Genomic DNA, 27,081 nt, shown 5'->3' on the forward strand with positions numbered 1-27,081 from the left:
ACTGCAGTTTCCACATACTAGGAAACACAGCAGTTTCCACATACATGTACTAGGAAACACTGCAGTTTCCACATACTAGGAAACACTGCAGTTTACACATACTAAGAAACACTGCAGTTTCCACATACGTACTAGGAAACACAGCAGTTTCCACATACTAGGAAACACTGCAGTTTCCACATACATGTACTAGGAAACACAGCAGTTTCCACATACCAGGAAACACAGCAGTTTCCACATACTAGGAAACACTGCAGTTTCCACATACATGTACTAGGAAACACAGCAGTTTCCACATACTAGGAAACACTGCAGTTTCCACATACATGTACTAGGAAGCACAGCAGTTTCCACATACTAGGAAACACTGCAGTTTCCACATACATGTACTAGGAAACACAGCAGTTTCCACATACCAGGAAACACAGCAGTTTCCACATACTAGGAAACACTGCAGTTTCCACATACATGTACTAGGAAACACAGCAGTTTCCACATACTAGGAAACACAGCAGTTTCCACATACTAGGAAACACTGCAGTTTCCACATACCAGGAAACACAACAGTTTCCACATACTAGGAAACACTGCAGTTTCCACATACATGTACTAGGAAACACAGCAGTTTCCACATACTAGGAAACACTGCAGTTTCCACATACATGTACTAGGAAACACAGCAGTTTCCACATACTAGGCAACACTGCAGTTTCCACATACATGTACTAGGAAACACAGCAGTTTCCACATACCAGGAAACACAGCAGTTTCCACATACTAGGAAACACTGCAGTTTCCACATACATGTACTAGGAAACACAGCAGTTTCCACATACTAGGAAACACAGCAGTTTCCACATACTAGGAAACACAGCAGTTTCCACATACCAGGAAACACTGCAGTTTCCACATACATGTAATAGGAAACACAGCAGTTTCCACATACATGTACTAGGAAACACTGCAGTTTCCACATACATGTACTAGGAAACACAGCAGTTTCCACATACTAGGAAACACAGCAGTTTCCACATACATGAACTAGGAAACACAGCAGTTTCCACATACTAGGAAACACAGTAGTTTCCACATACTAGGAAACACAGCAGTTTCCACATACTAGGAAACACTTCAGTTTCCACATACATGTACTAGGAAACACTGCAGTTTCCACATACCAGGAAACAATTTAGGATTAGGAAAAAGTAGCTTTACATGATTGGACACGTCTAATTTATCAAACTGCTAGACAGAAAGGTATATAGAAATGTGTATATTTCCTGGAGTGGTGTTCTCCCTAATTTGGCAATATCTTTGGAATGTACAATTTAAATATAATGTATGTAATTTGGTGTACATGTATACATTAATAATTGATACTAAAAAGCAAGTGTCTCATTATAAACCTTGTGAATGTAGATGTAGCTTAAAACTGTGACTAGTTTGAGTCATTTGCATACTTAATTTGCATACTTAATTTGCATACCTAATTTGCATACTTAATTTGCATGCTTTTTGTAAATCGTCACTATCTTAAAATAAAGATGCAAGTTTCACATATCATATAATTTTGTAAATGCATTGATGATAACAAAAATGTTTATTAAAAGCTTGGTGATATACACTTTTTGGTTTTATGAGTCATCTGCATAACTAATGAAATTGTCCAAGTAAGGGATATATCACATTTGTGTATTACCATAATAATTCCGTCATTTCAACAATTTTAAATCAACCACCCACAGAGTCCGGAAATGTAATTATTTTTCTAATTCTTGCATTTCAACCACAACAAAATCAATGCATTTATTTTTATATTTTTATTTTAACAACCAAATATAACCATCGATGGGGAACATATTTTTTCAAATTCTAAATAAAACCGAAGAAATTAAAAATGACTGTCAAAGAAGAAAACTGATTAGAATGTTTGACTTACTCGTGTCTTGCCATTCAACTGACAAAATTGCAAATTAATTTTCAGTAATTCAACCACAAAAATCGTAATTATAAATGACCGAATGAATGGGATTATTACTGTAGTACATCTACAGTAGCTCAGAATTTGGTATTCTAATAATTTATGTTGAAACTAATCAAAAGCATTCACGATAAGCATTTGGCAAAATTTTGGTGAATTAATTGACAGTACAAAGGGAAATAAGACACTCACTTTTAGTGCTAATACTTCTTGTTAACATAGACAAAGAAAATATAAACTTGTCTAAGTTGTCTGTGTTTTAAATCCAGCAAACAATACACATTCAGTGCAACTGTTATTAATACCTTTCTGTGTAACAGCTGAATATATAAATACCACTACATGTACATTGTGTATGTCACCTATATACAAGTGATTATAACTGGATTTTTATATCATACTTTTGTCTGATTGTCAGTTTTTTCTTAACTCTATAAATAACTTTGATATGTGTATACGTACATACCAGTATTTAAATCTACAAAGATAAGTACAGGAACGCTAGTCATCATACCATATATATTATTACTGCTACTGCTATGTAACAGCTCTTTTAGCAATGTACAAACTTGCCTATGCAGGAATAAAAATGTGCAGAAATGCTTGCCTACAAACCTATGAAAAATATGTACAGTGTACTATACACAATGTAAATGCATAGACAAAATAAAACAACATTACAAGTGGCTATGCAGTTACAGAAGAGATTTGTCTCATTTATATTTATCAAAAAGGAAGATAGAAATTATTGCCTGAATTGATAATTTACAAAAATTAATAAAAACCATGATTTGGTAAATGAGTCAGTTTGAAATTAGAAAGCATGGACTTGACAACTACTATAATACAGTACTATATTCCTTTATACTAACTTTTTACATTTTATCTACATTTACATGTACCTTGTTCTAAAGGAATTATGCTATGATAATCATTTTGTGTACATCCATCAGCTCCAGTAGTCCTACTAATTATTGCCTGAGGATCACTTTTTCATCTGACAATTCCCTAACCATGTGGTTGATAACATAGGAAACATATGTTCATTAATTAATACCTTCCCAGCATCAGAATAAATCAAATTAAACAGATGATTGTGACTGGAAATCCAAACAATGGGTTTGTTCTTTGGATTATAAACATGTAGATGTTTTGAACTTGTGTCACTCACCCGACCCATCTAAAAATTTGCAGAGTAACACCCTGCATAGACTCTGATGCATACTTTCATTCAAACTTTTGGAGAAAGTATAGGATTGTCATGTATACTACAAGATAGTTGCTAGTTTAACATTATTTTATCTGTCTCTTTCTTTGTGTCTGTATGTTTTTTATATTTTTATGGGACATCTTGGTGGCCTGAATTAAAGAAATAATAATAAAATAATAATAATAAGTCTGCACAACAAGTTGAACGGGACTAAAAATACCATAACTATTGGGCTCGAATTATTGTGTTTTTATCACAGGCAGGTTATTAATATTACTATCAATGTAATCAATTAGTGTAGTTTAACCCCTGGTTTTACATTGAGCAGTATAATTTTGTCTCCGACAATAATAGTAGGACCTAATTCATGTAATGTTACATGTAAACTAGGTAGTTAGTACATTCAATGTGACTAGTCACTGTACGAATCTACGATACAATATTATTATCAGTCGATAGATGCGTGGACAATTTCAAAATAAACATGACGAGTGTACCAAAAATTCATATGTACCTTAACATTAGTGGTGTCTTGGCTTTTCTTGGGCAGGTCCAGCTACTTCTGTTTGGCGTACTACGTAACGCAGGGACGTCAACAACCTTGTAATTGTGTTCTCTGTGCAGGCGGTTTGACTCAAACAGAGATCAGATCATAACACACAACCGTAATCTGCTCCATTGAATTTACCCATAATACCTTTTTACCAGACGCCGGAAGTTGATAACCCATAACGCGAAACGGTGTCACACGCAAAGAATCCATTACGACAAAATTTCCATTTGTATGATATGCGCATGCGTCGGTATTTGTCCAAAAATTATGTCTATCACGAAAAAAGGAGTCTACATGATGGATACCACTGCACTGCTACATCAGCCATGCCTGTATCACACTCTTCCCCACATCAGCCATGCCTGTATCACAATCTTCCCCACATCAAGTTCGTCAAGGGATACACAGACTATATACTATTCATAGACAAGTCCAGATATGGAATCTGTGTGTGTGTGTGTGTGTGTGTGTTGGGGGGAGGGGGGAGTGGTGTTAAGATGCCCCTATCTTTTTTTGTGTCTCGTTACTTTTTAATTGTAAGTATGGATCGGTCGGTCGGTCGATTAAAAATTTAGAAAGTTAAGAAAAATAAACAATCATCTTCATGTTTCTCTACGTCTCCCTTTCCTCCTCTCTATCTTCTTTTTATTGAATTCCTGGTAAAAAAGCCCTTTCCCCACTTCTAATTCTCTACACAATTGACATGTTCTCAGCCCACCCCCTCACACTTGAATATTAAACTTCTGTCATTGAATAAATGCTCTGTTCGTGAACAAGTGTCGTCGTCACTGCCATGACTGTAGATAACATTGATAGTCCAGACACTTGCTTAATTGTTGGGACACACTTTCATAAACGAAAATAAATCAATTTTTTTATTTTGATGTCAGAGCTGAAAATCTGGGTCGGTCAGGTAATGAGAGAGAAAAAATAGGGTCATCCTTACATTACACTAATCAAGACTAGACCATGCAGGAGCCCAAAAAACTGTGTTACAAAGTAAATGAAGAACTGATCTTTATTATAAAGGTATACAAAGGCCTGTCTTCTATTAAAACAATGAAGTGGTTTTTGTATGGATAAATATATATAAAAACATTATTTCAAAACTGTACAGGCTTATCTTTTACCTGTATAGATTATTTAAGTCTTTATAAAAATTAAAATGGACTTTTCAAGAATACTCATGTATATTTCATTTGTCTAGTTCAGTTTGTTTGTTTGTTTGTTTGTTTGTAACATGTTTACTGAGCTCCATGTGATTATAATGAGATAATCTCATGGGAATAGTTTTCAGATATAAAATGATGGGATATTCTTGTTGAATAGTTTGGGGATATAGAAATTATGGGATATATTGCTGTGGGAATAGTTTGTACATATTCAAAGTACAGACTAGTCTGGTCTGAATAGTTTGTACATATTCAAAGTACAGACTAGTCTGGTCTGAATAGTTTGTGATGAATATAGAAACTACCAAAATAAACACATTGACACAAACACTATTACATGTAAGCTGTTACCATTTATTATGACAAAAGTAAGCAGAAAATGCAGTACAATAGTAAAATTATTATATTACAAAATACTGAAGAAAATTGGTGCTGAAAAAAAAACTCCTTATGAAACTAACTTCTCATCCCTATATAGTCATAATGGTAAGCTGACAAATACATTATTACAAAAAATGGTTTAGTTCAAGGTATAAATTACTGGAGGAAATAATAAGGATTGGAACATATACACTTATTTCAATGGAAGTTTGGGAAAGGACTGTGTATACAATGTGAGGTCAGTAAAGAGGTCTTACGGAAGCTTTTTGGTCGAAGATAGCTTGGAAAAAGGACAGTTTGGAAAAAGGATAGCTTGGAAGATGGATAGCTTGGAAGATGGATAGCTTGGAAGATGAATAGCTTGGAAGAAGAATAGCTTGGAAGAATAGCTTGGAAGATGGACAGCTTGGAAGGTGGATAGCTTGGAAGATGGATAGCTTGGAAGAAGAATAGCTTGGAAGAATAGCTTGGAAGATGGACAGCTTGGAAAAAGGATAGCTTGGAAGAAGAATAGCTTGGAAGAAGAATAGCTTGGAAGGTAGAGAACTACATTTAATTCAATGTGGATGAGAATCTAGAGAAGCTCTATGGCTGATAGTCTGTAAGGTACACCATGACAGGGCGCCCTCACACATCGGTCAACCAATCCAGAGAGAGGAGGCCAGTGAGGGTTGAGTAACACTATGTATCTTAGTCTAAAGGGCTGAAGACAAGCACCATTATTTGACTGAACTCAGGCAAATGACATGGCTTACCTAATGATACAAGAGGACATGAAATATCATGTACTGGTAACTTGTCAGTAATTAAAGATAAATATCACAACATTCATGAATATAATTTAAACAAGTCTTTTCTATGTATAAAGACATATACCCCCCCCCACCAACCCACCCACCCACCCCCACCCCCCAACTCATAACATATATGATGTTATTAAACTAACCATGGTAAACTACAGGATATGGACATCAAGTGTACATAAGACACTGTTATATGAAACAAGGTCAGTTTGACAACACAGTTTTTGATAATACGGATGTTGATAAATACTTGAATGGTCTTGATGAAATAACTTGAATTTCTATCAGGTAAAGTACTATGTGAGCCTAAAGTTTGAAGGTTAAGGTGTAAGGTCAGATTTTAAACAAAAAATAGTGCCAATGACATTGTAGTCCAACTATATATGTGATTGAAAGTTGGCAAAGTAATTAGCATACTTACAGGAAATTATATATTAACCTAAACTTACATTGAGAGGCAGTATGATGATAACTTCTATAAGCTATGATAGTAATGGTTTAATGACATGCCTTCTCATCAAGTACTTTAAAAGTTTTGTAAACACTTGAACTCTCTTAAGAAAGTCAGTGTTTACATAACTCCATTTCCTCTTTACCAAAATTCCCCAAAATTCTATCACCTTATTTTTGAACGATCCATTGACTAGCTCAAAAAAGTAACACCCCACTACAATAAGTGACGTGGTAACTGGATCAGTGTGTCATCAATAACTCTTTCTCTACATTAAAATCATCCATATTAGCTTTCATAGACTTTCAGGGATGGTAACAAATAAATGAATGCATAAACAGACATGGGTTACAGTTATTCCTATAACCCTCCAGGCTGTGCTGGGGGTGCTGGGTGCAGGGGGGAGGGGGGGCTCTTAGCTAAAATTGTGCAGTGCATTATGTACTCAGCTTAGGTCATACTATTCACTTGATGCAAGCTATGTCAACTACCCAAACTATCAAGCTTAGGATATGCAAATTTATCAGATATAAGAGAGGGAATACCAGTGTATAAGGATGAGAAGTTTACAATACAGCAGAACATATCACACTACAGTGGCAACTTGCAATTACCATACTGAACACTTCAATATTAAAATCTACATTGATGCTTACTTGGCTGAAATTACCTTGTCAGTATGTTTACTATTGACCGTCCAGTTTGTAGGGATTGAAAACAGTATTATAACAATCCAAAAAAAACATTGACAGATCACATTACATTTACTATTAGAGATAATCATCACTTAGTTTAAAGTGACTAAGAAATGTTTTCAATGTCCACAATCTATGTAAAACTACTACTGTACAACTGTTAACAACTACAACAGCAATATTGACCATCTTGTGAGGCCTACAGAGTTCAACATCACCCAATCTGCGGTGGAAGTACTCATTTAACATTTTATAAAACTAGACGATACTAACACTTACCATTGAGAAAGACAATGATACAGAGAAAGATAAAATAACAAACAGTTTACAAATCTTTTGCAAGGTCATTAAGCTTAGATGGATGCTGCTAAGACAACACTCCAAGACTGGTTTCTTGCGTACAAAGCACAGGACTGCTGCACACATGTACAAAACACAGGAGTGTGGTACACAACGTGTACAAAACACAGGACTGATGTACACAGTGCATACAAAACAAAGGACTTCTGTACACAGTGTGTACAAACACAGGACTTCTGTACACACCACCCACTAGTGTACCAACCGAAGGATCGTTAAAATTAGGCTATTTTGAACAAAATGCTACACAATCTTTAGACATAGGGATAAAACAACTTGCAAATCTATAGTTTTACAGCTGACCAAGGCTACAAGAGTGACAAAATGACGAATTAGTGAACAACATTTCTACTTAAAGCAAAGATGAAATATTTGAAATTACATTTAGAGAGAATTTGAAAATGTAGTGAGATGACAATATTTAGTTACAAATTGTTACCCTACAATTTCACTGGAGCTTAGCACCCACAGTTACAAATTGCAAGTAAAGAAATACACATCTGTTGATGGAACTAATTACTCGGTATATTTAAACACAGTGTGGTAATGTAGTCAGTGACATTGTATACTTAAAGCTATATTACTTTGTTAACATAACATCCATCCATCCATCCATCCATCCATCATAAAAAGGATCTTTTGTTCCTTGCTTGCACTAACAGAGAATGCATGGACTAGCCTTGTTACCACCAACAAAACTGAAGAGACTTGGATTTTCAGTTGGATGCAAGACTTCAAAGTGTCAACTTACTTTTTAGAAGTAGTGAGTTGGTGTGTTTGATATATAATATACACTACATTACACCTATAGAAATAGACCAGTTATTGAGAGGTCAAAGGTCAAATGATGAATTGTGTGAATGAATTCCTATTGTGCCTTGAAACATGAATCCATAATTGTGGATGTTTTCTATAACCTTCTCAGTCCAGTCCCTGGTGGACTGATTTAGGAAATGGAAGTGAAGACTTCAAGGTACCTGGGTCCTCAAAATCTACAATCATCACAAAGTCAAGTACAATGTTATTATTCAACTAAATGATTTTGAATTCATCAACACCAAGCCCAATACACTTTTTGCTGGTTCCAAGATGCACTGCAAGTCTACCAATACAATGCCATTTATTCTGGTTCCTGTTATCTCATGCGATGTATCTCAGAATTAACAATGTTATCTCATGCAATGTATCTCAGAATTAACAATGTTATCTCATTCAATGTACCTCAGAATTAACAATGTTATCTCATGCGATGTATCTCAGAATTAACAATGTTATCTCATGCAATGTATCTCAGAATTAACAATGTTATCTCATGCAATGTATCTCAGAATTAACAATGTTATCTCATGCAATGTATCTCAGAATTAACAATGTTATCTCATGCGATGTATCTCAGAATTAACAATGTTATCTCATTCAATGTATCTCAGAATTAACAATGTTATCTCATTCAATGTATCTCAGAATTAACAATGTTATCTCATGTGATGTATCTCAGAATTAACAATGTTATCTCATTCAATGTATCTCAGAATTAACAATGTTATCTCATTCAATGTATCTCAGAATTAACAATGTTATCTCATTCAATGTATCTTAGAATTAACAATGTTATCTCATGTGATGTATCTCAGAATTAACAATGTTATCTCATGTGATGTATCTCAGAATTAACAATGTTATCTCATTCAATGTATTTCAGAATTAACAATGTTATCTCATTCAATGTATTTCAGAATTAACAATGTTATCTCATTCAATGTATTTCAGAATTAACAATGTTATCTCATTCAATGTATCTCAGAATTAACAATGTTATCTCATTCAATGTATCTTAGAATTAACAATGTTATCTCATGTGATGTATCTCAGAATTAACAATGTTATCTCATTCAATGTATCTTAGAATTAACAATGTTATCTCATGTGATGTATCTCAGAATTAACAATGTTATCTCATTCAATGTATCTCAGAATTAACAATGTTATCTCATGCAATGTATCTCAGAATTAACAATGTTATCTCATGCAATGTATCTCAGAATTAACAATGTTATCTCATTCAATGTATCTCAGAATTAACAATGTTATCTCATGCAATGTATCTCAGAATTAACAATGTTATCTCATTCAATGTATCTCAGAATTAACAATGTTATCTCATGTGATGTATCTCAGAATTAACAATGTTATCTCATGCAATGTATCTCAGAATTAACAATGTTATCTCATGCAATGTATCTCAGAATTAACAATGTTATCTCATTCAATGTATCTCGGGACCAACTGTAGTTGTGTTAAATGTCATCAAACACTTTGACAACAGCATTGTATTCAAAAATGATAAGTTTCTTAATATCAATCAACAATTGATTTGTTGTTGACTTATAAAGACTTCCAGCATTGTTTTTGGTTTTAATGAATTCAACTTGGATTACTTTAGCAATATTCCTGGTACATGACTTTAAGTTTTGACAAAAGATTCCATCTTGAACATGAGCACAAGATAAACTATACAAAATATTTACTCTCCTCAACAATAAGAAATTTCAAAAGTGGATGTAGCTCAGGTACACAGACTTTGTGTGTGGCTTGAGTACACAGGTGTTTGAGGGCAGTACAACTTGAATATGGAAGTTGTCAATTGTCTAACAGCACAAAAATACTGTATTACAATAACTTGAATTTCATGTAAGTACAACAGTAATTAATTAATATCTTATTTCATCAACATCTTAAATTTGACAAAACAGTATGACAAAGTATCATGACTGTCTCAAACATTATTTCTTACTTTCATTTTTAAAATTAAAAAAAAATTGTACCATACATTAATAAAATCTGGTATCTACTCAGATTCACAAACAATGTTTTTTTTTTATTTTCTAATCTACTGTAATAGTTAAGATTAGTATTGTAATTTGTAGACATGTACATTGTTATTATTCATAATAGTGATTGTATTTACAACACAATTCACTCAGCTAACAATCTTATAATGCTGTTTATAACATTTTACTAACACTTCAACATATCTTTACAATATATCGCCACAATTTTCAGATTCATTCTATTCCATCACATCTTTTTTTTTTTTTGAGGTCAGTGTATATTTGGACCAGAAGTCTATTACAATGCTACTTTTGACACAAACATTACAAATCCACCTTGCAGTCACAAACCCAGCCTATGAACAATACTTCTAAAACATAAAATTTCCATAGTAACAATAAATTACATATACACTGGGCATGATAGATACATACTTACACCTTACACAGATGTTTCTGATTGTAGACGCAACACAAATTTGTTATTTTTGTGATCAAAAGCCTCTTCTGATACTTGGAAATGAGGTATTCCCATAATATAGACAAACAAACCAACATCACCCTGACGTAGCATGAATGATGTATTTGTTTTCAGTGGCCAGTTTGCCATTTGATCACAAATTAATTCCCATTGTTGACTTTCTCTCCCATCCCTGATATGTTCCAAAATGGGTGGCCCTGGATTAAAAAATTGTTCGAGAAATGCTTTGGGAGTGAAATTGTGACCAACGCAATTTGCAAGGTGATTGAGAACTGATTCCATTGTCCATCTTGGTTGTTGTCTTGTGATGCGTAGGTATTTTTGCAATGCTCTAGCCATAGAGGGAAAGATAGCTTGAGCAGCTTCATACGGATCCATAGGATTGGCCGGCCCATGCTCTTCACCCATACGCCGAATATGAGTAAATGCTTCCTCTGCAGCAACAATCAAACGAGCTTTGCGTTTCTTTACACGACGGTCATATTCCTGTTCTTCATAAAACCTGTCATTATGACTGGCATCTCTTCTCCTTGCATTTGCTGCAAGAATAGCCCGTGAGCGTCCAGTAACAGTTGTATTAACACCGCCATCAACATCATAAAATTTGAAACTTGAAATATGTTTTGATGCTCGTGATGATGGAAGTTGCTGTAGGAATGGATTGTACGTTGGGAATTCACGATAGTACTGCTCCAACACCCAGACGGCCGCACGTTGAATACTTAATTGTCCAATGCAATAGAAGCGACTCTCACCATCATTTGTTCGTATGACTTTGAGGGTGAATTGGGTTGTAATTTGTCTGATCTCCAGTAATACAATGGCTAGATAATGAATGAACAGTAATGCATCAACTAATGACAATGAATACGCAACCACACTTTGATAATCTTCATAGTATTCTGTCTGTGTTGATGATTGGTCAGGATTACCCGCTGTACTCTCCACACTACCAGAATTAGCAATGCGGAATCCATAAAACAACCAATAGGAGACCACGAAGACAAGGATTAACAGCATCACAAGGGCACGGAGCCAGAAGACACGTGGCATGGTAGCTTTCGGTTTTCGAAAAAACAGCGCAACACTGCCTATGAGAAGGATGACAAGTTTGAATGAAAAACTGATGAGAAGTCCTTGGCAGACAGGTGGACATTCATGTTTCTCCCATGCAATCAATGGAATTATGATAAATGCTATCGGTGTCAGGAAAGCCAGGAGTGCCAGGAGTAGAGCTATAATGCCTCCAATATAACGACTACAGTCAAAGCCTACACTGGCTTCCATATCTTTAGCAAACTGAGACAAGTCTTCATTGGAGATACTGTATTCTGATGTACCACCTGTTATGACTGTAGTATTCTCACCCCAATTATCATCCTGGGGTAAAATCTGGACTTCAATCACCTGTAAATACAAGACATCATATCATCACGATATGCCATTTCAATTTGCAAATCTATTTCAATCAAGTAAGTTAATCTAAAAGATATTCAAGAACGGGATATCATGTTGTACAATGTAACTGTAACATCAATAATAAAGTCCACAAACTTAAGGACCTCTAAGCCATATTAATATTGGTAAGTCTATGACTCCCTAAGTTGTCATTTACTCTACACTAAGGTTGACATTGCATAAAACAAATCATTCCACTTGAAGGGAAAAACAAATTTAAAAATGTGATGTTTTACTTGTTAATACCATGGGGCTTTGGTTAAGCTTTGTGTGGGACGCAAGAATTCAATGAAAAGTATACATAGTATACACAGTACATAGTAGTGTGTGGTCTTTGCGTCCACCCAGTACATAGTAGAGTGGGGCTTTGCGTCCACCCAGTACATAGTAGAGTGGGGCTTTGCGTCCACCCAGTACATAGTAGTGTGTGGTCTTTGTGTCCACCCAGTACATAGTAGTGTGTGGTCTTTGTGTCCACCCAGTACATAGTAGTGTGTGGTCTTTGTGTCCACCCAGTACATAGTAGAGTGGGGCTTTGCGTCCACCCAGTACATAGTAGAGTGGGGGCTTTGCGTCCACCCAGTACATAGTAGAGTGGGGGCTTTGCGTCCACCCAGTACATAGTAGAGTGTGGTCTTTGCGTCCACCCAGTACATAGTAGTGAATAAAGAATCATTACGAACTACAAAATAATCCCCACCCATGCTCTTCACCCACTCAAAGACTATAGCAAAGACCACGCACTACTACACGCTCACTTCCTACTATGTTTTTTTCATTTAATTTTCCTGTCTCACACAAAGCTTCACCAAAGCCTGTGCTAATAGTTTTATACACACATACGATTCAATGTCTACCTTGTAGAAATATTGGTAGGAAAATATGCAAAAATGGGCTTCAAACAATTTACTGTTAATCTGTAATTCAAAGTCACAACAGAAAGTAATGTATGGGTGTATGGGGTGTGCACTTGAATGGAACCTCTGTGTTTATCAGTTTTTGAGTTATTCAGTATATATAGTGACTAGGCTACAAATATGGCTGCCATCGGTCAAATTTGCATATGGCACGACATAAAGTGTTGTGCATATGGCCCTTCCAGCATGTTACTGTTCTGCAATGAAAACGTATAGATCGATCTATACATTAATATTATAATACCCACCTCCTTCCTTCAGCCGTCATTTGGTGGGGTGGGGGGGAGGGGGGGGGGGTGATGGGGGGAAACTAACTAATAAAATATATATACAAACTTTATATCTGACACTATGTAAAGGTAAATTTATGTACTAACAAAACATATACTGACCTCATCTTCAGCTCTTTCCTCATCTGTTGTCATAGGTGGTGTTCGTATCGTAACCGATCGGTCACCTCTCACTTTATGACTTCGATGACTCACATCACTCTCGTGTCCACGATCTCGATCATGATCACGGTCTCGATCACGATGCTTGTCACGATCCCGTGACCTTGATCTTCTTCGACCATGTTCCCTGTCTGACTCCCTGTCAGTTTCTCGGTCCCTGGATCTGTCGCGATGTTTATCTTTACGCCGACTTCGGTGGGAATGTGAGGAGTGGTGACTGCTTCTTGAATGTCCTGAATCACTGTCCATGTTTTACCAAAGTATTACCATCTAATCAAATAAATCAATGTTACATGTATTTAGTAACTTTACACAAATGAAATGACAAGGTTAGCTTTGCATGTAATCACAGCTTGCCCATAATACATTATGTAATGTATAGCCAAGTCTAATTCAAAATGTTACCCCACATCTCCATTGATAAAGCCAACATTAGTTTACCATGCTATCCCTAGGACATTGCCACATTTAGCACATCCAGTTGCACACTATACAGGAATCAGCAGAGCAAAATTTCACTCAAGGCTATTTCCTCCAGTGTTTTTGCTAAGGTTTGGGAACCCCGGTAACAGAAAAGGGGAAAGAGGTAAAACTGGTAGTGCTTCCCATGCAATGTATCATAGTTTAGGTGGGGAACCCCGGTAAAATGATGTGGGAACCCCGGTAGATTTTACCTACTTACCGCCCTTAAATAAAACACTGTCCTCACGCTGATTTCTCTCAAGCGCGGACAACTTTTAATGAGAATTTGTTTATTTGAGGCCATGAGCTAGCATGTTTGATATTTTTGACCTCATGTGAATTTTTCGTCATGTGTGTACCTGAACATTCTCTTAAGAGCTCATGCATGGCGATGACATAATTACAAACTTTTTGCACAGGTGAATAAATTTTTGCATCAATAACTATGGTGTTTTCATGATTTTAGAAGACAGATTATATGTCGGTTTTTGGTCAAAATACAAAATGTACCTGTAGCCATTGCTATACTGATCAGGATTAGTCACGAAAGTATAAGTATACCAAACGAGATAACTATCTCATGCTATGATACAATAACCAACATCTTGTTGACTATTCCCCCTAAAGCAATATCTACGGGTATTTAGGTCAAAGATCGACACATTTGTCTTCTAAAACCATGAAAATACAGTCATTATTGACGTAGAAATTACAATAACCCCAGTCAGTCAATAAGTGTACTGATCTGTATTTTGAGTTGCTTCCATTGGTCATTTCATCAGGGTTTGCATACAAAGCACCATTCATTTCACTTGAAGGTACACACACGTCTATTTGACAGAATGACACAAAAACATCATCCATGTGTGTAGCTTACAAATTATTGTTCAGTAATCCTTGCTACATCCTGATTACATGTAAAATCTGCATTAAGTACTTTCAAAGTTGGGGTTTTGTAGACACCCCATCTCCCTTTGACCAACAGTTTTTAATTTAACTTAAGTTGTTTTTTAAAATCACCTTTTTTTTATCCAAATCAGTGTTTTTATCATGTATCTGTGATGCAATAATCTTCATTTTAAAACTTTCCCATCTACATGTCCATAGTAATGTTCCCCCAAGGGCCTCTGTGCACTCAGTCTGGCAGTACTTCAAGTCATTTAAACATGCATAAATGCACATGTATACACTCACACATGTATACACACTCATACATACTCACACACTTGTACATACATGTACTCACACAATCATACACACTAAAACATACTCACACAATCATACACACTAAAACACACACACACACACACACACACACACACACACACACACACACACACACACACACACACATACATTTCACCATGCCTAAAGCACAAGTGATAACTGAATCTCAGTTCAGCTGTGCAAAAATGTAAGACGGTATAAATACTACACTCAACATCTCTTACCATACAAATGTGATGCATATCATTTTTTTAAATAGTACAAATGCAAATTAGCTGTAACAATATGCTACATTGTACATACATGTAGTTTTCAGTACAAATGCAAATTAGCTATAACAATATGCTACATTGTATACATGTACATGTACAACATTACACAGATAGGAACAAAGTGTATTGATCAGGAAAGGAACCTGGATGTATAGAATAGAAGTGGTGATGACTGATGGTTGGAATCAATTGACCACAGATTGATAGAAGAAGACAATATGCTAAAATGGCAACTGTACAAATGTATTAGTCATCTAGTTATCACTTGTCTTGAATTCTCAATACAACTAAGATGAGATGAGATGAGTCATCACAGTAATGGCTCTATTCACTAATTTACTATTCACTGTATTCTCTCAATTTACTGTGTAACATGACAAACCAATTCTTTTGACAAAATAATTATACACATCCTGTGATAATACCATACACTGAAGTCACACTGTATGTTGTATTGCAAATTAAAGTGTGGATATGTGACCCTACAATACTGAATACATGTACATCCTGTGACCATGAACCACAACCCTGTGTTCAAAAATGAACAAGACGAAACTGATTCTTTTACTAGTACTTGATGTCCAGCAAGTCACAAAAAAGACACTTTTACAGTGTGTGACTCTACCATATTATACTGTATGATACACCCTCCAGCTGTTTCAGTCTGACCTTCTGAGTGTGTGACCCTACATTACACTCTGTGGTTGCAGCCTTGTCAGTGTGTGACCCTGCCATACACCCTGTGGTTGTGGCCATGTCCGTGTGTGACCCTACCACACACCCTTTGGTTGAGGCTGTGTCAGTGTGTGACCCTGCCATACATCCTGTGGTTGTGGCCATGTCAGTGTGTGACCCTACCACACACCCTTTGGTTGTGGCCATGTCAGTGTGTGACCCTGCCATACACCCTGTGGTTGTGGCCATGTCGGCTTGTGAACCTGCCATACACGCTGTGGTTGTGGCCATGTCGGCTTGTGACCCTACCAGTGCCACACACCCTTAGGTTAAAATTGAGGTTGTGTCGATCAGTGTGTGACCCTGTCATACACCCTGTGGTTGCAGCCTTGTCAGTATGTGACCCTGCCATACACCCTGTTGTTGAAGATGTCAGTGTGGGACCCTGCCATACACCCTCTGATTATGTCTGTGTCTGTGTGACCCTACAATACATCCTGTGTCTGTGTGACCCTGCCATACACCCTCTGATTATGTGTGTGTGACCATAAAACGTATCAATGGCATGACAAATTGACATGCAAATGGTAAGACTGCTACCCATGTATGCCTTAGATAAGTTGATAATGACCTTTAACTCAAAGAACTACTTGTTCTGTTTGTTTTTAATTCAATGTTGTACATTTTGATTTGTAGTAAACACTAATTAGTACTGTAATAGTAGTCATGTATTATATCCACTAATTAGCTTTCATGCCAACAAAATGTGTCCTATAAAGTATAAAGTTATTTTTATAAACACCATGTAACAAGTACGTGCAAGTATTACATCTAATTATTAAATGGAATAGTTTTGTCAGAACACATTAACTTTGTCATTCAGTTATAAATGTTATGATGGCTATATTTCCAAGAACAAACAAGTCATTGAGAATGACATAGTCCCCGCTATGATTGGGTTTTAAGGAATTATCACTACTCTGATCACGCAACAACACTTGTGAACCTAAATCAAACAGACTTAGATATGTTGTGTCTGCTTGTTGGACATGGAACATGCCTAAAACAATAACGGATTGGTCGGGTATGGGGGATCATATCACGATGAAAATGGATATGCACATGTATGTCATAGAATACTGTCCTAATACCAACTTTGAATGTGATCTGTTCAAGCATGTCCGAGTTATGGCTTTGGACATTGAAAAATCGCAAACAAAATGGCTGCCAGGCAGCCATATTGGATCGTATTACAACAACAATGAATATGCACATGTATGTCATAGAACACTGTCCTAATACCAACTTTGAATGAGATCTGTTCAAGCACGTCTGAGTTATGGCTTTGGACATAGAAAAATCGCAAACAAAATGGCTGCCAGGCAGCCATATTGGATCGTATCACAATGAAAATGGATATGCACATGTATGTCATAGAACACTGTCCTAATACCAACTTTGAATGAGATCTGTTCAAACATGTCTGAGTTATGGCTTTGGACATGAAAATTCACAAACAAAATGGCTGCCAGGCGGCCATATTGGATCGTATCATGACAACAATGAATATGCACATATATGCCATAGAACACTGTCCTAATACCAACTTTGAATGAGATCTGTTCAAGCATGTCTGAGTTATGGCTTTAGACAGGGAAAATTTGCAAACAAAATGGCAGCTAGGTGGCCATATTGGATCGTATCATGAAACAAATTGACAAAAATACAAAAAATAAAAGGAGCACGGCTTGCTATGCAGACTGTGCTTCGTGTGTCATGTGACCTGTTATCAGGTGACATTCACATGTACATAGTTTGCTGACCCTTCTCAACCTGCTCCGACCATCGTCAATTTTTATCAGATTTCGGTGTAACTTTCCATAATTATTAAAAATATACAATATTGGTATTAGAGTAAGCTCTCTAAAAGTTTCAGAAAATGGTTTAATATGTTAGTGAAACTAGATGGTCGGCTGACCCACAAGTGTAACGACTGCAACAGTCTTTAAAATGACAGTTAAAGTGAAACAGATACTATGAACAATTGGATTTATAACACTATATAATCTGATCTGATCTCATCCACATTATCCATACTCATTGTATTACAATCTTATTATCAGTAATGATAGTAATCTGTTGGTTTTTTTTATTCAAATCAATTCAACTATAGCGGGTGTCACCTTTTTTTTCTTTTCTAAGTGATATTTATGAAATATAAGGTCAGTCAGGTCGAGAAACATACATGTACCTGAATGGATAACCCACATTGATATTTCTACATATTGGTACATCAGTTTGGAGAATACGTTACTACAGACAGACTGGGGTTCAAATAGCTATGACTGACCAAAACACAGAGCTGCTGCAAAGTTAGGAGTGCTCTCAAATTATTATGGTCTGGTAAGAAAGACATAAGGGATCATATGGTCAAACCATGATCTTGTTTTCTGTCTGACATTGATTGTTTTCATATGACTGGCACTACCTATGTACAGTGGAATCAATTCTATGGTTGTGTCATAACCTGCAATCTTAACATCAAGGTAAGTATCAAGACATAACCTGCAATCTTAACATCAAGGTAAGTATCAAGACACAGCCTACAATCTTAACATCTAGGTAAGTATCAAGACACAACCTACAATCTTAACATCAAGGTAAGTATCAAGACACAACCTACAATCTTAACATCAAGGTAAGTATCAAGACATAATCTACAATCTTAACATCAAGGTAAGTATCAAGACATGACCTACAATCTTGACATCTAAGTAAGTATCAAGACACAACCTACAACCTTGACATCAAGGTAAGTATCAAGACATAATCTACAATCTTAACATCAAGGTAAGTATCAAGACACAACCTACAATCTTAACATCAAGGTAAGTATCAAGACACAACCTACAATCTTGACATCTAGGTAAGTATCAAGACACAACCTACAATCTTAACATCAAGGTAAGTATCAAGACATAATCTACAATCTTAACATCAAGGTAAGTATCAAGACATGACCTACAATCTTAACATCTAGGTAAGTATCAAGACACAACCTACAATCTTAACATCAAGGTAAGTATCAAGACACAACCTACAATCTTAACATCAAGGTAAGTATCAAGACATGACCTACAATCTTAACATCAGGGTAAGTATCAAGACACAACCTACAATCTTAACATCAAGGTAAGTATCAAGACATGACCTACAATCTTAACATCAAGGTAAGTATCAAGACACAACCTACAATCTTAACATCAAGGTAAGTATCAAGACACAACCTACAACCTTGACATCAAGGTAAGTATCAAGACACAACCTACAATCTTAACATCAAGGTAAGTATCAAGACATGACCTACAATCTTAACATCAAGGTAAGTATCAAGACACAACCTACAATCTTGACATCAAGGTAAGTATCAAGACACAACCTACAATCTTAACATCAAGGTAAGTATCAAGACATGACCTACAATCTTAACATCAAGGTAAGTATCAAGACACAACCTACAATCTTAACATCAAGGTAAGTATCAAGACACAACCTACAATCTTAACATCAAGGTAAGTATCAAGACACAACCTACAATCTTAACATCAAGGTAAGTATCAAGACACAACCTACAATCTTAACATCAAGGTAAGTATCAAGACACAACCTACAATCTTGACATCAAGGTAAGTATCAAGACACAACCTACAATCTTAACATCTAGGTAAGTATCAAGACACAACCTACAACCTTGACATCAAGGTAAGTATCAAGACACAACCTACAACCTTGACATCAAGGTAAGTATCAAGACATGACCTACAATCTTAACATCAAGGTAAGTATCAAGACACAACCTACAATCTTAACATCAAGGTAAGTATCAAGACACAACCTACAATCTTAACATCAAGGTAAGTATCAAGACACAACCTACAATCTTAACATCAAGGTAAGTATCAAGACACAACCTACAATCTTAACATCAAGGTAAGTATCAAGACACAACCTACAATCTTAACATCAAGGTAAGTATCAAGACACAACCTACAATCTTAACATCAAGGTAAGTATCAAGACACAACCTACAATCTTAACATCTAGGTAAGTATCAAGACACAACCTACAATCTTAACATCAAGGTAAGTATCAAGACATGACCTACAATCTTAACATCAAGGTAAGTATCAAGACACAACCTACAATCTTAACATCAAGGTAAGTATCAAGACACAACCTACAATCTTAACATCAAGGTAAGTATCAAGACACAACCTACAATCTTAACATCAAGGTAAGTATCAAGACATGACCTACAATCTTAACATCAAGGTAAGTATCAAGACACAACCTACAATCTTAACATCTAGGTAAGTATCAAGACACAACCTACAATCTTAACATCAAGGTAAGTATCAAGACATGACCTACAATCTTAACATCAAGGTAAGTATCAAGACATGACCTACAATCTTAACATCAAGGTAAGTATCAAGACACAACCTACAATCTTAACATCAAGGTAAGTATCAGGACACAACCTACAACCTTGACATCTAGGTAAGTATCAAGACACAACCTACAATCTTAACATCAAGGTAAGTATCAAGACATAACCTACAATCTTAACATCAAGGTAAGTATCAAGACACAACCTACAATCTTAACATCAAGGTAAGTATCAAGACACAACCTACAATCTTAACATCAAGGTAAGTATCAAGACACAACCTACAATCTTAACATCAAGGTAAGTATCAAGACACAACCTACAATCTTAACATCAAGGTAAGTATCAAGACACAACCTACAATCTTAACATCTAGGTAAGTATCAAGACACAACCTACAACCTTAACATCAAGGTAAGTATCAAGACACAACCTACAACCTTGACATCAAGGTAAGTATCAAGACATGACCTACAATCTTAACATCAAGGTAAGTATCAAGACATGACCTACAATCTTAACATCAGGGTAAGTATCAAGACACAACCTACAATCTTAACATCAAGGTAAGTATCAAGACATGACCTACAATCTTAACATCAAGGTAAGTATCAAGACACAACCTACAATCTTAACATCAAGGTAAGTATCAAGACACAACCTACAACCTTGACATCAAGGTAAGTATCAAGACACAACCTACAATCTTAACATCAAGGTAAGTATCAAGACATGACCTACAATCTTAACATCAAGGTAAGTATCAAGACACAACCTACAATCTTAACATCAAGGTAAGTATCAAGACACAACCTACAATCTTAACATCAAGGTAAGTATCAAGACACAACCTACAATCTTAACATCAAGGTAAGTATCAAGACACAACCTACAATCTTAACATCAAGGTAAGTATCAAGACACAACCTACAATCTTAACATCAAGGTAAGTATCAAGACACAACCTACAATCTTAACATCAAGGTAAGTATCAAGACACAACCTACAATCTTGACATCAAGGTAAGTATCAAGACACAACCTACAATCTTAACATCTAGGTAAGTATCAAGACACAACCTACAACCTTGACATCAAGGTAAGTATCAAGACACAACCTACAACCTTGACATCAAGGTAAGTATCAAGACATGACCTACAATCTTAACATCAAGGTAAGTATCAAGACACAACCTACAATCTTAACATCAAGGTAAGTATCAAGACACAACCTACAATCTTAACATCAAGGTAAGTATCAAGACACAACCTACAATCTTAACATCAAGGTAAGTATCAAGACACAACCTACAATCTTAACATCAAGGTAAGTATCAAGACACAACCTACAATCTTAACATCAAGGTAAGTATCAAGACACAACCTACAATCTTAACATCAAGGTAAGTATCAAGACACAACCTACAATCTTAACATCAAGGTAAGTATCAAGACATGACCTACAATCTTAACATCAAGGTAAGTATCAAGACACAACCTACAATCTTAACATCAAGGTAAGTATCAAGACACAACCTACAATCTTAACATCAAGGTAAGTATCAAGACACAACCTACAATCTTAACATCAAGGTAAGTATCAAGACATGACCTACAATCTTAACATCAAGGTAAGTATCAAGACACAACCTACAATCTTAACATCTAGGTAAGTATCAAGACACAACCTACAATCTTAACATCAAGGTAAGTATCAAGACATGACCTACAATCTTAACATCAAGGTAAGTATCAAGACATGACCTACAATCTTAACATCAAGGTAAGTATCAAGACACAACCTACAATCTTAACATCAAGGTAAGTATCAGGACACAACCTACAACCTTGACATCTAGGTAAGTATCAAAACACAACCTACAATCTTAATATCAAGGTAAGTATCAAGACATAACCTACAATCTTAACATCAAGGTAAGTATCAAGACACAACCTACAATCTTAACATCAAGGTAAGTATCAAGACACAACCTACAATCTTAACATCAAGGTAAGTATCAAGACACAACCTACAATCTTAACATCAAGGTAAGTATCAAGACATGACCTACAATCTTAACATCAAGGTAAGTATCAAGACACAACCTACAATCTTAACATCAAGGTAAGTATCAAGACACAACCTACAATCTTAACATCAAGGTAAGTATCAAGACACAACCTACAATCTTAACATCTAGGTAAGTATCAAGACACAACCTACAACCTTAACATCAAGGTAAGTATCAAGACACAACCTACAACCTTGACATCAAGGTAAGTATCAAGACATGACCTACAATCTTAACATCAAGGTAAGTATCAAGACATGACCTACAATCTTAACATCAAGGTAAGTATCAAGACACAACCTACAATCTTAACATCAAGGTAAGTATCAAGACATGACCTACAATCTTAACATCAAGGTAAGTATCAAGACATGACCTACAATCTTAACATCAAGGTAAGTATCAAGACATGACCTACAATCGTAACATCAAGGTAAGTATCAAGACACAACCTACAATCTTAACATCTAGGTAAGTATCAAGACACAACCTACAATCTTAACATCTAGGTAAGTATCAAGACACAACCTACAATCTTAACATCAAGGTAAGTATCAAGACACAACCTACAATCTTAACATCTAGGTAAGTATCAAGACACAACCTACAATCTTAACATCAAGGTAAGTATCAAGACATGACCTACAATCTTAACATCAAGGTAAGTATCAAGACACAACCTACAATCTTAACATCAAGGTAAGTATCAAGACACAACCTACAATCTTAACATCTAGGTAAGTATCAAGACACAACCTACAATCTTAACATCTAGGTAAGTATCAAGACACAACCTACAATCTTAACATCTAGGTAAGTATCAAGACACAACCTACAATCTTAACATCAAGGTAAGTATCAAGACATGACCTACAATCTTAACATCAAGGTAAGTATCAGGACACAACCTACAATCTTAACATCAAGGTAAGTATCAAGACACAACCTACAATCTTAACATCAAGGTAAGTATCAAGACATGACCTACAATCTTAACATCAAGGTAAGTATCAAGACACAACCTACAATCTTAACATCAAGGTAAGTATCAAGACACAACCTACAATCTTAACATCAAGGTAAGTATCAAGACACAACCTACAATCTTAACATCAAGGTAAGTATCAAGACATGACCAACACAGTTCTACTGCAGAGCAAGTACTGATTGTACTGATTGTATATGTATTATATAAACAAAATACAGTGTAGCATCAAAGTCTTATTCTGAAATGGCAAAGTATTGTTGATACAAAGAGAGTACCCGATTTGAAAAAACTGTTTGACTTCCTAATATTATTTTATAAACTAACAGCTTTGGAGTTATCGTATCATTTGAAACTTTTATTGAAAGAAAATGAGGACATTTGATTAATAAATTTGCTGTTAAAACAAAACAAAATAAATCATGTTTTCAGTTACCTTAGAATTCAAATAAACCACCAACCCTAAACAATTCCTTTACATTCACAACACAGACAAAATGATGTCAACTCATTTGTTGTTCCACTCTCCCTTGCTTCACACGTCACTAGATCTGTACTGTCAAGCAACATTTGAATTTCAACTGTTTACTTGCAAAATTGCAAAATGTGAGAAAAATTGGCATTGGGAAGGTAAACATCTACAGAAAAATCTGTTTTATTCGTCACAAACAATTACGAATAAACTCATTCATATGATAGCTGCTCCCAATGGAACAACAGTGACAAATTGCCACCCTACCCATTGCCAGGAAGTGGTGTAGGAAAGACACTGTTTGGCCAAATGAAGTGTATTACACTGACTTTCATCAAGTTATTAAGCATTATGCAAGACATTCAAAGCCACAAAACTGTAAAACTGCTCAAGCTGAATTTTTCAAAATTTCTTTGGTTTGTTATGGGATGGGAGGGGGTGTCTATCATAAGAATTACATTTTCAATCAGACTTTGATAACTATTAAAAACACTGTAGTTGTAATATTAATACTATGCTGACTATGGCATGTTGTTATGCAATAAAGATTGAATATTTAAAACGAATATTACACTTTGAGTCACTGTTGTGTCCATCTGAGATAAGTATAAATCCGTGTTATGGTTATGGCATCTCTACATTGATATACAGGTCACTTTGGAATGAAAAGTAGTATGCTGACTTATCTTTACAATTAAATGTCAATATGAGAGAGAATTACACACAGAAACGACATACATGCATGCATGGCTAAATGGAACAAATGTGATACCTCTTTACCAACCTTGTAACACTCACAGTAGCCGAGGTCATACACATATCACCACCATTAATATATTGTATGGTTTCATTACACTGACCTTCATTCAATAGCACACGGACGATCTTTACTGGCTATTCGTCAAATACATTCTTTGTAAATATCAAACACACACACAATCACACCAGACAAATAGCTCTTCAATATACATACCTGACTGAAATACACCAGTAGATCCAACAATCGCTTGTCGAGTTTAACAACTTGACCTCGTGTCGAATCAATCAAAATGGCTTCCGCTGTACGTACCTCGGTAATAATAACACATAACACACGGGTTCAATACGGCAAACACTGTAGAAAGTCTGTCAAATTCGGATGTAGAATGAGATCTTCCTTCATAAACCTGTCCTATTTACTTTATTCTCACGACATACGAAACGTGGGCTCTGACTGATGACGGTTACACAGGGTTTGACCAAGACAGTTCACCTACGCCCTTACTGGATATTTTACGCGGAAAGTAGACGCAATGTGTCGTGACATCGAGAGCTGTGGTCGGCTTCTGTTCTTCACCGCTACTGATTGCCACAGTCAGAGGAAAACAGTTTTGTTATTTTGCCAAACACTCCGTAAAACAGGTCAAACCTGGAATAGAATGAATAGACAGTTTGTGAAAACACTCCGTGTGAACGCCGAGGTGCTTTGTTCAACTCAAGAAGAACGACGTTGTGGAAAGGGTTCACAGATTGATCTAATTTCAAAAACCAACGGTGCACTGTTCTTGGTGACTTCAGTAACTCTTGTTTGCTAGACCTTTGTACAGATTTCATACCAACATTCACATTACATTTCATATTTACATCTTTAGTAAATTAGAATAATATTGATGTATGTCCAATCTACATTGCACTCTAGTAGTACTTAGTATGATTGCATTTCACACAAACGGCAAGTACGTACAGACGAACAAGGTAGAGGAATGTGGCTACACATCTTACCGTTTACCTTATTTTACACTGTAGTCTTCATCCATAAACATTGATAAGTATGCTGCAGATTGGACTAATACCATTTAGTGAAGATTGCTACTATTTCGTCGTCAATTTCAGCGTAAAAACTGTGGAAATTTAGACATTTTCAAGTATTCCTCAGCATATAGGATACAAAGCGCCGTCCATTACTACAGCTGATTAACATAAATGTTTTCCCCCCAACCGACAGATTGTTTGTTTGAATAATTATGTATCGTTATCTACGATAAATAACATTGAGAGGTTGACACATGGTGCAAACATTTCCTATACTATGCCTTATATCTAATATACTATAATCACCCATAGTTTTTGAAAATGTTGTTCTATTTTTGCATTCACTATCCTTAACATGTCGGGTACATTCCTAATAACTGGAACAGCCACTGTCCATGATTGGTCAACCGGAAGTTCATGTTAAGTGTATTCGAGCTGGTATGTTATTGTAATATGATGGATATTCTACACAAATACACTTCACCAACACCCATTTTGTCAATTCATCTTCTAAAACACACAAGAGATGAAACACGGTATTTATGAACGTGTTTGGACTGACATATGTATATGCCGATACATTATCTGTGATTTCAGTGCTTACAGGTCCCAACCCTACCCACAATTCCAAGTTTCGCTCAACAGCGGTAGTGATGTGTGTACTATAAAATGACACTGAACTATTAACTAGAAATATTTCACCACCACCCCCACCACCCCCTATGTAGTTGCTATTAAGGGAGCCTTCAGTATTTACAGGGGAAGGGCCGGAGGAATCGATGGGGGGGGGAGTCACATTTTACAAACCTGTCCTTGGGGAGGGTCATATTTTGCATTACAATAATGTTTGGGGAGGGTCACATTTCTACAATCCGCAGTTTTGTGACCAAATTGAAGATTCAATTATTGTCAATTTGTTTTGTGTGTTTGA

General features: G+C 35.9%; 2 protein-coding genes across 5 annotated transcripts in view; both read right to left on the minus strand.

Annotated features, from left to right (window-relative positions):
- Nucleotides 1-3,855, minus strand: part of LOC144444615 (contactin-4-like) — an 81,137-nt gene extending 77,282 nt beyond the window's left edge. For all 3 annotated transcript variants that reach the window (XM_078134102.1, XM_078134103.1, XM_078134101.1), the window contains exon 1: nt 3,706-3,855. The gene's annotated coding sequence lies outside the window, so the exon portion shown is untranslated. The remainder of the gene's footprint in view (nt 1-3,705) is intronic.
- A 5,929-nt stretch (nt 3,856-9,784) lies between these two features.
- LOC144444685 (vang-like protein 2) lies at nt 9,785-26,295 on the minus strand. 2 transcript variants are annotated; one of them, XM_078134197.1, is made up of 4 exons: nt 26,128-26,295; nt 25,333-25,767; nt 13,686-14,015; nt 9,785-12,325 (listed from the first exon to the last, which is right to left on the minus strand). In XM_078134197.1, exons 3-4 carry the CDS (start codon nt 13,992-13,994, stop codon nt 10,880-10,882), a joined length of 1,755 nt encoding a protein of 584 aa, XP_077990323.1. In that variant the 5' UTR covers nt 13,995-14,015; nt 25,333-25,767; nt 26,128-26,295; the 3' UTR covers nt 9,785-10,879. The 2 variants fall into 2 exon arrangements, with proteins under 2 accessions (XP_077990323.1, XP_077990322.1); XM_078134196.1 differs by having other exon boundaries at nt 26,121-26,295.
- Between the last annotated feature and the right edge of the window lie 786 nt (nt 26,296-27,081).

This window comes from Glandiceps talaboti, chromosome 13 (genome assembly GCF_964340395.1).
Source record: "Glandiceps talaboti chromosome 13, keGlaTala1.1, whole genome shotgun sequence".
NCBI lineage: Eukaryota > Metazoa > Hemichordata > Enteropneusta > Spengelidae > Glandiceps > Glandiceps talaboti.

Bases quoted from the DNA above. Each gene is read 5' to 3' on its own strand.
- LOC144444685 (XM_078134197.1), bottom strand. From the start codon at position 13,994: ATGGACAGTGATTCAGGACATTCAAGAAGCAGTCACCACTCCTCACAT. The intron at 12,326-13,685 runs GTCAGTATATGT...TTGTATTTACAG, and splicing joins AGGAAAGAGCTGAAGATGAG to GTGATTGAAGTCCAGATTTT.